An 11,553-nucleotide genomic window follows, 5' to 3' on the forward strand; every position below is an offset into this window, starting at 1 on the left:
TAAGCCTGTATTTAAGACCTCCTTCCCTCCTTCAATAAACAACATTCAGCATTCAAAAAAAAAAAAAAGAAAAGAAAAGAAAAACTGACTAGAAACAAGCCCAAGCTAAGGCCAGGCATTTATAAATAAGAAAAAAAAAAGGCATGTGTCACCACGCTTGGCTGTTACCTAGTGTGTGTTTGAACACACAGAGACCCTGCCTGCCAAGTGATCGGATTAAGGGCATGTGCTACCCCTGCCTGACTTTTGTGTAGGGCTTGCTATTTCCTCTGATCTCCAGGCAAACTTTATTTATTAACATACAAAGAAAATATCACATTTCAGCACCAAAAAAAAAAAAAAAAAAATAAGAGTCCCAGCACTCAGGAGACAGGCAGAAGAATCACTGCAAATTCAAGACCAGCCTACGCCATAGAATGATCCTGTCTCAAAACAACAAAACAAGAAGCTTTATTTTCTTCCATACTTGTCTTAAGACAGACAAAGGGGAGGGGGGGAGGAGAGAGAGAGTGTGTGTGTGTTAAACAAATCAAAGAGAAAACTAGGTTTGGCTCTCAGTTTTATAATGAACATGTAAAACTTGAATCATTATCATAATTAGGAGATAAAATGTAAACTGTTGCTAAAAGTAGGCTTTTGCATGTGGAGCTTCAGAACTTTTGCATATAGAGCTCTGATGCATGCTGGACTGTAGTCTTGAAAAAAGTGGCCATAGACATTGCCTTCTGTACCTCATTATTAATTAGAGTACTTGGTCATTTGAGATACTTGTTCTTACGATTTTCAGATTCTAAATAAAATTAATGTATAACATGACCTTCTATTCCTTAATATTTACATAGATCGCAGCCAGCCTTTATGCAAAGCAGTCTGTCCCAGCCTTCTGTGGTCCTTTCTGGTACGGCTATCCACAACTTCCCAACTGTCCAGCACCAGGAACTTGCCAAGGCACAATCGGGCCTTGCCTTTCAGCAGACTTCAAATACTCAGCCTATCCCCATACTATATGAGCATCAACTGGGGCAGGCGTCTGGACTAGGAAGTTCTCAGCTGATTGATACACATCTTCTTCAGGTAAAGGAGTGCTTGCTTACTCAGGATGTTCTTGTTGGGTTTTGATTTTGTTTTTGTTTTTTAATCCAGATTCTTTTAAGCACATAATTATAATTTACAAAGAATAAAAGACTTTTGTTGTTGTTGTTTTGGTTTTTCTCTCTCTGTATCTCTGGCTATCCTGAAACTCACTTTGTATACCAGGCTGGCCTCAAACTCAAACTGTCTCTATGTCCCAAGCACTGGGATTGAATGTGTGCACCACCACACACGGCTAAGATCTTCCATTTAAAATGATCATATTGATACAGATTGCATGGGAACTTCCTTTTTAGTTTTTCTTCTGTTTTCTTGTAAATTTTTCTAGGCAAGAGCAAATCTTACCCAGGCCTCAAATCTTTATTCTGGACAAGTACAGCAGCCTGGTCAGACAAATTTCTATAACACTGCCCAATCACCAAGTGCTCTCCAGCAGGTAAACTATGGCATGGTAAATTTCCTCAATTTTCTATATTATTCTTTGTATTGTTTCTGTTATTTTGGGGATATTTATAGAGAATCAAGATAGAGGAAGTGGTTTTCAAACTTCACTGCAATGTTCTGGGGATTCCATTAGCTCCAATGAAAGTGAAAGGTGCTTCATTCAATCCTATAACAGCCAGCACTTCTAATTCATTCTAGTTTTACCTCTTTTTTTCTTTTTTCTTTTTTTTTAAGCTGAGTTTCCATGATACAGCTTAAAAGAAAAGAATTCATGAATATGAAAGTTTGAAACCCATTTTTTCAAGAATATAATGTCACATGCCCATTAGTGTTAGAGATTAAAAAAAAAAAAAACTAAGCAGGTTAATAACTTTGGTGGCTATAGCAAAGAGTGTCAGTAAAGACAGCACCTTAAATGTATGGATACAGTTAGCTTTCCAGTGGAAAATGAATGTTCTGTTCTCTTCTGACATTATTACACACGGTAGAAGGCTAGAGAAGGGCAAGTCATTAGTCCTTTGCTTTGGCTTGCCACTGATAGGAATGACAGTTCATAATATCTTATTGACAGGTAAAAGTTGTTTGTGTGTGCCAGGCGGTGGTGGCACACACCCTTAGTCCTAGCACTAGGGTGACAGGCAGCTGGATCTCTGTGAGTTCGAAGCCAGCCTGGGCTCCAGAGTGAGTTCTAGGAAAGGCACAAAACTACACAGAGAAACTCTCCCCCCCCACACACACACACAAAAAAAAGAGTTGTTTGTTTGAAAATTAGAAAGTTTTTGTTAAGAACACTCATTTTGACCAGACTTGCAAATAATATGGCAGTATTGGTGGAGGAAACTTTAGCTGTTTGGATTCTATTTTGTTTATTTGACATGCACTATGATTATCTTAAAAGTTAGTCAATATTCCATTGAAAATAGTTTCTTCACTACAGTTAACATATACAGAACTGTAACATAGGGTAATGAACTCACCAGACAGCACATTTCTCAAGACCTGTCCCTGTTGTTACACAGCATATGGCTATATATTGTCATTAGACCGCTAATACAAGAAGAGAGATAGTTAGGGTTGAATGCGGTGCTTCATACCTTTAAACCACATGCTTGTAAGACAGGCAAGCAGATCTCTCTGAGTTCAAGGTCAGCCAGGGTTACAAAGTGAGATCTTGTCTTAAGGAGGAAAAAGAAAATAGTGATACTAACCTAAAGATTTGATGTATATTTGATGAAAACATTCTTACATTGTTAATTTTAAAAGTATTTGAAGATCTCTGTGTGTATACATATAGATATATATACACAATAATCATAAGCAAATGATTACAGTTTCTCTTTGCTTCTTTTTCTAGGTTACAGTACCTTTACCAGCATCTCAGCTTTCCTTGACTAATTTTGGATCTACAGGACAGCCTCTGATTGCTTTGCCTCAGACACTTCAGCCCCAGTTACAGCACACAACACCGCAAGCACAGGCCCCAAGCCTGAGCCGTCCTGCACAAGTCAGCCAGCCTTTCAGAGGATTAATCCCTGCTGGAACACAGCACAGCATGATGGCAGCCACAGGGAAGGTTAGTGTGCAGAAGGGTTTACTGCTGGTGGTGCTTAGAGATGAGAGATGTGCATGTTCACATGACGGTCACACGAACATACATGTGTGCGCACACAATAAAACAGATACAACTTTAAAACAGCTGTAAGATGGCTCATTGGGTAAAGTCATCTGATGCCAAAGCCTAAGACCTCAGTTCAATTCTAGGAACCTACATGGTGGAAGGAGAGACCTGATAACCCAGAAAATAAATATATAAGTAAGGTATAATAAATAAAACATCAATTTTCACAACCCCACAGGAAACCTCAGATGCATGTATGCTTGTTTTTCTTACATTATTATTTGCTACTTTTTTTACATTCCCTGTTTTTGTCTAATAACAATTCAGAGGGTTTTAATAGAAACTTTAGTATTACATAATCTCTTACTTAATTATAAAAGTCTGCTTGACCCAGTGACTGAAATTTGAAACCAACTATAGGATTCTGTAGTTTAACCATCATCCATAGTACATTAAGCACAGAATTAAAGGAATGTTAACTTTATTTTGTTTTTTCTCAGATGTCTGAAATGGAACTAAAAGCCTTTGGGAGTGGCATTGATATCAAACCAGGGACACCTCCAATTGGTGGCCGAAGCACCACGCCAACGTCTAGTCCGTTCCGGTAAGGAATTGACATTTAAATTTGCTTAGGAAATTGAAAAATAATGAAAAATTCTATTTAACACCTAATTGTTAGTTTTATCTAAGATGTTAACACTGTATTTTAAGAACATCCTTTAATACAGGTATAGGAACTCTTTCTCACCTTTGCTTCTCTTAATAGCACTACCATGGGATTTTTTTTTTTTTCCAGTTAACAACTAAATGTGGTGAAAACACAAAAGGAAGAAAATGTCTTTGAAAAATCTAACAGCATTATTTACTTGGCACTACTCCACTAACCAGTGACTTCTTTTCCAAGGGCTACTTCGACAAGTCCAAACAGCCAGTCTAGCAAAATGAACAGCATTGTTTATCAGAAGCAATTCCAGTCAGCCCCTGCCACAGTGAGAATGACTCAACCATTTCCTGCCCAGTTTGCACCCCAGGTAGGCAGCTCCAAGGGAGGATGAAGGTAGTGCTTGTAAGTGGTGGCTAAATCATAACATGGGTGAACCAGTTAAGATGTGCACCTCTGAGTGAAGACTTGTCTGGTTTTAACAGCAGATGTTTGATACTCAAATATATTCTTTCTAAATAGGCAGACAGTAGTTGTTTAGTTTTAGAGCAGACAGTAGAAATACTCAAGATTCCCCACACAACTCTTGAAGTTTGAGTCCTGTTCCTTTTGTCTTGTTTTGAAGAAGTTTAATTTTCAGCGAAGGGTCCCAGTGCTTAAGTTTTCCAGGCCTAAAGTGGGTTTTTGTTTTTATGGTATCTGTAATTAAAGTAAGAGTTTCAGAATGTTTTAAATAAATGGGTGGGTATGTTTGCTTCTCCTTCCTTCCCTTGTTGATCATATTGAAGACTGACTAAGGTTGATAACTCATAGACTAGAATTGGTTCTTACACACGTTTTGAATTGCTATTTGTCTTGAGATGGTGTTTGGCTTTTCTTCAGTTGCCCCTTTCAAGGCCCCGCGATCTACTTATTTAGAGCCTTTCTGTCTCCCTGTAGCATTTGCAGCTGAAGTGCTGTAGTATGCTTTGCCTGAGTTTTTCTGTTAAACTTTATAAGCATGGCCTGTATGTTCTTTGTCCTTATTAATGGAATGGCACGATCCAAAAACTGACTGGCAGAGTGGGCACAGTTTACTCTGGGATAAGCCAACCTAGTCTGGGTGGCTTTTTTTTTTTTTTTTTTTTTTTTTTTTTTAACAGTTCAATGTTGTATGTTTTGTTTTTTCACTCAGATTCTCTCTCAGCCTAACCTGGTCCCTCCATTGGTAAGAGCCCCACATACTAACACCTTCCCAGCGCCTGTACAGAGGCCACCAATGGCACTGGCCAGTCAGATGCCTCCTCCGCTGACCACAGGCCTCATGAGCCATGCTCGTTTGCCACATGTAGCCAGGGGTCCTTGTGGATCACTATCTGGAGTCAGAGGTAATCAGGCCCAGGCTGCGTTGAAGGCTGAACAAGATATGAAGGTTAGTACAGTGTTAACAGCCAACAGAGCAACAATCTGTCTCTGAACCATGTCTTAAATGCCTCTGGACCCATAATGATATATCCAGGCATTTGTTATCTTTATTATTAGACTTAACCAAGCTAACTACTTTTATTTGCACCCCACCCCCATTTTTTTCTCCCTTCCATCCTTACCTTTTCCTCCTTTTTATGACCCTCCCCCTTTTGCCACTGTAGTCAGGAATAAAATTAACATTTAAACTATATCCAAATGAATTGCTTTTGAAATAAGTGAGGGAGATCTGAGTTTGGATGCACTATTTTTAAGTATTAAAAAGTGTAATATGGATTGTTTATTACAGCTTACCCATTTTATTTCTTTTTCCCCTTCCCTCCCTGACTTCCCCTCCCCCACCCAGTATAATACATAATCATGGTTATGTGAACTCTGGAATGGGTAAGACATGTTAGCTATCTTTGGTTTTTATTTCTTCACAAGTCATTTAAGTGATTTTCATCTCAAACTTTTCCACATCCTTTTTTTGCCTGCCACTTGAAGTGGCCATATTCCAGAATATAATTATAAATGAACTCAGTAAAGCACTTTGGGATCCTTCATGATGAAAGGCACAAATAAACATGGATTTGCTGAGGCCATTAGGAGTCTGTGTGGGGACAGTTGTCTGCATAAATCTTACCCGTCTGCCTGTATAACCAGTTAGAGTTTGTTTCTGTAATTACTTTCGGGGTGACTCTAAGAATCTTAGTGATTTTACTTGCTTTATCATGACATGGATTAGACTAGATTAGTGCTTACAAGCAGGGAAATGTGCACAGTAATGCTTTACTCTGAATTAGAAACATGTTTGTGATAATGCTGATTAAAAAATTCAGTTAATTGACTGATAGCCTTTGTGTTTCTAATGCTGAGTAATCCAACTCAAATTCTCCCCTATAAGGGAAGTCTTGTTACACATCACTTAGTTTTGTTAGGCTTGCCTAGGGTTCCATCTGTTTGTTACTACTAAAGTACTAGCCCCAAAAGCTTTGCAGATTGTGCAGCCTTCTGCTCCTGGCTACTTGCCACTTCATTTTCAAACATTTCTCATGTTAGAAATGGCATTAGAGCTTAATAATATTAGAGGGATGGGAGAAAACAAATTTCTTAAGTTTCTAGATCTTTAGATAGTCTATATTACCTCTAGAACATGAAGGAGTTTTTGTTGTTGTTTTCTTTGTTATGTGAAAGAGGGGTAGAAAGTTACATTTTAATTTACATATTGTAGTACTATCATTTACAGATGAACGTAAGTATCTTCTTTGGGGCACATAGTCAATGAAACTAAGATTATTTACCAGCTCAGATTGTGGTAGGAGCTATCAGAACTTAGTGATCAAGTGAAGTTGTAGTTACTAATTTCTGATGCTCTTCCCCTGCAGAAGAGAACTGTGGGAAGAGGACTCAGCCACAAGACATTTGGTCCTAGGTGTTGGTAATGCCACAATATAAGTGCTTCCTTTTCATTTTATTGTAGACCACCTATTGATAACTAGAAGTTTTAAGTGTTACAGTACATGTATGTTTTCAGATTTGCAAGCAGCCTCCCTGACTAAAGTATCCATGAGCTGTACCCCCTAAAAAATACAAACCAACAGCAATGTGTATTTTATTGTTTATAAGAGGGCAGACGCTAGAAAGATGGTGGGAGGTGGTCTTCCTGATTTTTTTTTTTTTTTTAAATCACATAGAATATTTTCAAAGATAGGAAGAAGCCTATGCATTAAAAACTGAAAGATCAATGGGGCCAAACCAACTTAGGGAAAACTGATTTTTGTGATTGGTACAAAAATTTGAACTGAGATTGATTTGAGAGGCTTTGGTAATGTTAGGTGATGTTGCAGTATTTTCAATTTTTGTTTCCTTATTTTTTAAGGCAAAGCAGAGAGCAGAGGTTCTTCAGTCCACGCAACGGTTCTTCTCTGAACAGCAACAGAGCAAACAGATAGGAGGCAAAGCCCAGAAAGTGGACAGTGATTCAAGTAAACCTCCCGAAACACTGACGGACCCTCCTGGTGCCTGTCAGGAAAAAGTAGAAGAAAAGCCACCCCCTGCACCCACCATAACCACCAAGCCTGTCAGAACTGGACCAATCAAACCTCAGGCGATCAAAACCGAAGAAACAAAATCTTAAAAGCTTTGGTTTATTTTGGGGCATTGGGGATGGGTGGGCAGGGAAAATGAAGTCAAATGATGCCAGCAGCCATGGGGGTAAAATGGTCTGTGACATTATCCTATGTAGAGCTTGAAGATGCACAAGGGGCATGGAGCATTGTACACTGATAGAGCTGCTACTCCAGTTAAAAGGAGGCTTTACAGGCTTGCACCTACTGTGTAACGTGTGCTTGGTTGACATGCATCTTCAGTCAGTTTATATAAAAGTGTGTCCACACATGTGTAAGTGCATACAGTTCAGACCTACAGAGCTTTGTGATTCAATGAAACACCAGAAATAGAAGGAAAATGACACCACCATGGCGCAGTTGGGCACTGGGTGGTCCCATTGATAGATCAGCTGTGGTTCTTTTGCTCCCTTGTGTTCTTTGGATGTGTCTGTGGCATTTCTAGGCTTGAAAGTAAAATGATGCTAACTGGTGCTGGATAGAGGAGCCTTATTTTTTATTACGGCAGCTTGTTATTTTTGTAACATGGTGATTTGGTTGAACACAATAAAGTACAGTAGTGACTGATCTCCCCTTCTTCCTGGATGAGTGAGCAGATGATTAAATACTGATGTCAGCATTCTTGAGTGTATTCAAGTGAGCAACATTTGGCTTCTGCTTCTGTTTAAAATGATGCTGTGTTTTGATTGTGGTCCGAAGCTTTGAAGCACTACTTGGCATCTCCTTCCTTGGAGGTCTCACCATTTAAGCAGAACAGATTTGATAAAGTGTTGGTAAGGTGAGGTCTTACTTGTCTCCACTAGGTCATCTTCATATGAATCCAGTGGTTATAAGGTTTTGTTTTAGGGGTATTCTTTCATTTTTTTAATAACGGTTTTTAGCTGATGTTCATGAGAGAATGAATCCTTAGAACTGTGCCACTAGGTGAAAGGAAATCCTATCTAAGAGTGTGTTTCTTTACAGAGCTGTGTCATACCATCCTTTGGGCCCTCTGCTGGAAAAGTAGAATCAAGTCTCAAATAATGCCTTTTCAATTGTATCTTCTAGTATTATAGGTGTAGGACAGTACTGTATCATACCTCTGTGAATGTAAAATAGCTTGTACCTGCTTTATGATACATAGTAGTGACTGTGCTTTATCAGAGCTGTTTTTAATGATGTTGCTCAGAATGTTTTCTTTCCAGATGATGATTGAGAAACTAATTTAAAAAAAAAAAAAAAAATGGTGCCAGGTACCACAAGAGTAACAGGACTGTGCTGTTTTCTGGGGTTTTGTTTTTTACTTTCTTTTTCTTTCTTTTTTTTTTTTTTTTTTTTTAATGGAGTGTGCTGGATGTCTCTACAATTTTGTTCAAGTGACTGCAGAACCTGGAAAAGCTGTTGCTGCTATTGATGCATAACATACTGCTATTATTGGTCTTTTTATATAAATATAAATATATATATACATATATATAATTTGGATTTTTGGAAACTAGCTGTGCTGTCAACTTTGGAAAAAAGTATCCCAGTTTACCGTGTTGAGTTGGCATTGTACAGAAATTTAACAGCCATATTGGTCTAGAAATGTTGAACTTAATTTTTTTTTTCCATTTGTACAGGGGTAACGCACTGTATTAAATATGTAAGGTCTTATCTACGTGGGTTTGATTACAAAAACTAATAAAGTATTCTCTAAATAATGAATCTTGCAGCTTCTAATCCATTCCAAAATCTGAAGCTAGGCTCGTGAGTGTACCAAAGACCATAACCAAGAATACATTTACGGTTGGGGGGGGGGGGGTTGTCATCCAAAGTTTGGATGAATTTCAGGAATTTTGAAGCTTATGCAGTCCACATCAGCATTGTTGTGGGGGGTAATAATTATGGCCCGAGTTCTCAGGACAATCAGACTTTGACTGGAGATGAAGCAAGAGAAGAACTAGGAGTCAAAGGTCATTCTCATCTCAATACATTTGAAGCCCAGCCGGGGCTGTGAGACCCTGTGCAGGGAGGAGGGGAGAGGAACCTATGGAGCTAGGGTGGGAACGCCTTTAATCCGGCCCTCAGGAGGCAGCGGCAAATGGATCTCTGGGTTTGAGGCCAACCTGGTCTACAGAGGAGGTTCCAGGAGAAAGCTAAGATTGATCTTGATGGTTTAAATGCCAAACAGAAAACATTTCACTATTCTTGGATAGAAGTTGAAGGACCAAAAGTAGACCTGAGTATTCGTGTGTTTCTCAGTACTTTTTTTTTTTTTTTTTTTTTTTTTTTTTTAGCACATTCACAGTCATTAGCATTATTTCCTGACTTGACAAAGGTCTGGAAGATTTTGTTTATTCCTATGTGTTTGACACATGGCTTCTCGACAGAGCTTTAGCAGAGCCAGTCACTGGGTCATAGATAGATTGTGGTTCCTACACACTTAAAATACTTGAACATTGCCAAGTTTTCAGGTCTGTATTTTTCTATGAGAGGGTTAGAAACCCTGACAAAGAGCTATAGTCACTACATCACATATTTGCCTTCTTATTAAGTCGCTTCTGTCACCACTACTTTGTATATTCCATCCAACCCTAAGTTTAATCTCCATAAAGCTTGCATTGTGTCTGCACACCAGTATGTGCTACTCAGTTGTGTAAAACATCACTGATACTTTAGCTTAGGTCTGCAATGGAAATTGTAAAATTAGCAAAAGTAGTTATAAAGTAGCAACAAGTAATTTTATGGTTGGGGGTCACCACAACAACCTTTAAAGGATCATGGCGTTTGTTTGTTTTTTACTTGCTATGTGTCCACTTCCCTTTGGGGGCAGACTGGAGCTGTCATCCATTGTATTTAACATGTTTCACTAGAGGGAGTAGAGCAGGCAGAAGCCTCAGCATTTTTGTATCAGTAGACTAAAGTCTCACCCTACTCTGACCCCAACTAAGAGAGTGGCTTTCCTGAACATCAGTCAGCTGCACCGACTTCAAGCTTGGAAGCAGACCTGGTCACAAGTAATGGAAGATGCTTGCACTGCAGAAGCAGTGTCCATTTGGGAATTGCAGCCCAACCTCTGAAGTGGACCAAGACAAGCTGAGTGAATGCCAGAGGTGGGCTGTGACAGATAGGGGCAGGCCTTCAGTGCTAACTCTGCAGTCCTGGCACAATCTGGACAGCTTTCCACATATATCCCAGAGATGATCATTTCTCAGAACCACACGGGTGATGGCAGAATTCTTCTCTATAAATGGTTACCCACCAAGTTGGTCTGTGGGCTCAGCTGCTGAGAACAGCTTAAGGGAGTTCTATGCTAATTTGCATATGGGAAGCAGCAAACAGCTGTGGTTGTGGCTGATGTGCTGTCAAGACAGGCGGGACCAGCCAGGCCAGGGTAGTAAACTGCTCTCCCATCTTTGCATGGATCCTCACCTCCCCCTTAAGGCCCCATCATGTTTCTGGAGGCAGAAGCAGGTGGATCTATGAGTTGGAGGCCAGCCTGGTCTACAGAGTGAGTTCCAGGGCAGCCAAGGCTACACAGAGAAACCCTATCTGTCCATCTCAGCAAGGAAGAAATACTGATTCGTTCCTGATTTATGTATTTCTTATTCTCCACTATTTTTCATCCTATATGCTTCCCCTCCATTTCCCTCTTCCTGTAAGTTCCTATAAATTATCCGATAAATACTTGAGCTATTTTAGTGTCCTTACTGTGAGTATCATTGTTAGTACTCAAGCACTGATAAAAGCAAAGGATGCTTGAATATATATTGAGACCTACAACTATATAAAAGAGAGATTGGACTCCGATTTTCACCACGGAAAGAGAGTACTCACAAGTCCCTACCCATTCCTGGGGAACTAGTGCCTTAATGGTTGCAGGAAGGGTATATGTACTAAAGGAACTAGGTGGGAGGAAGGGATTCAAAAAGAAAGGGAGGGTATGAGTACAATCAGTACATTGTATAGATGTATGAAGAAAAAGTGCTTAGTCTAACGGAAGCTTTAGTCAAAAAGGTCCCATCAGAAAAGATACACGAACCAACATTTGCACAAATAACAAAGAAACAAAATTTGTAAGTGGGAGGAAAGAAAGGTGAAATGATCCAAAAGTTTGTGACTTCAAATTCTAAATGTAAATATTGAATGATTGAAATGCCAGACAAGAATGCAACCTAATTTAAAAGCTGATTAATGATCTCAAA

At 39.2% G+C, this 11,553-nt stretch overlaps 1 protein-coding gene across 8 annotated transcripts in view; it reads left to right on the forward strand.

Annotated features, from left to right (window-relative positions):
- The window catches only part of Prrc2c (proline rich coiled-coil 2C), a 70,723-nt gene extending 61,653 nt beyond the window's left edge, over positions 1-9,070 (forward strand). For 5 of the 8 annotated variants that reach the window (XM_036203037.1, XM_036203043.1, XM_036203045.1 and 2 more), the window contains 7 exons: positions 843-1,074; positions 1,421-1,543; positions 2,891-3,109; positions 3,655-3,758; positions 4,059-4,185; positions 4,990-5,226; positions 7,141-9,070. In XM_036203037.1, the coding sequence (XP_036058930.1) occupies positions 843-1,074; positions 1,421-1,543; positions 2,891-3,109; positions 3,655-3,758; positions 4,059-4,185; positions 4,990-5,226; positions 7,141-7,398 (1,300 nt within the window). In that variant the 3' untranslated portion in view covers positions 7,399-9,070. Of the gene's footprint in view, positions 1-842; positions 1,075-1,420; positions 1,544-2,890; positions 3,110-3,654; positions 3,759-4,058; positions 4,186-4,989; positions 5,227-6,646; positions 6,700-7,140 lie in introns of all 8 variants that reach the window. The other 3 variants (XM_036203040.1, XM_036203042.1, XM_036203044.1) reach the window with 2 other exon arrangements.
- The last annotated feature ends 2,483 nt before the right edge of the window (positions 9,071-11,553 follow it).

Source organism: Onychomys torridus, chromosome 11, assembly GCF_903995425.1.
Source record: "Onychomys torridus chromosome 11, mOncTor1.1, whole genome shotgun sequence".
NCBI lineage: Eukaryota > Metazoa > Chordata > Mammalia > Rodentia > Cricetidae > Onychomys > Onychomys torridus.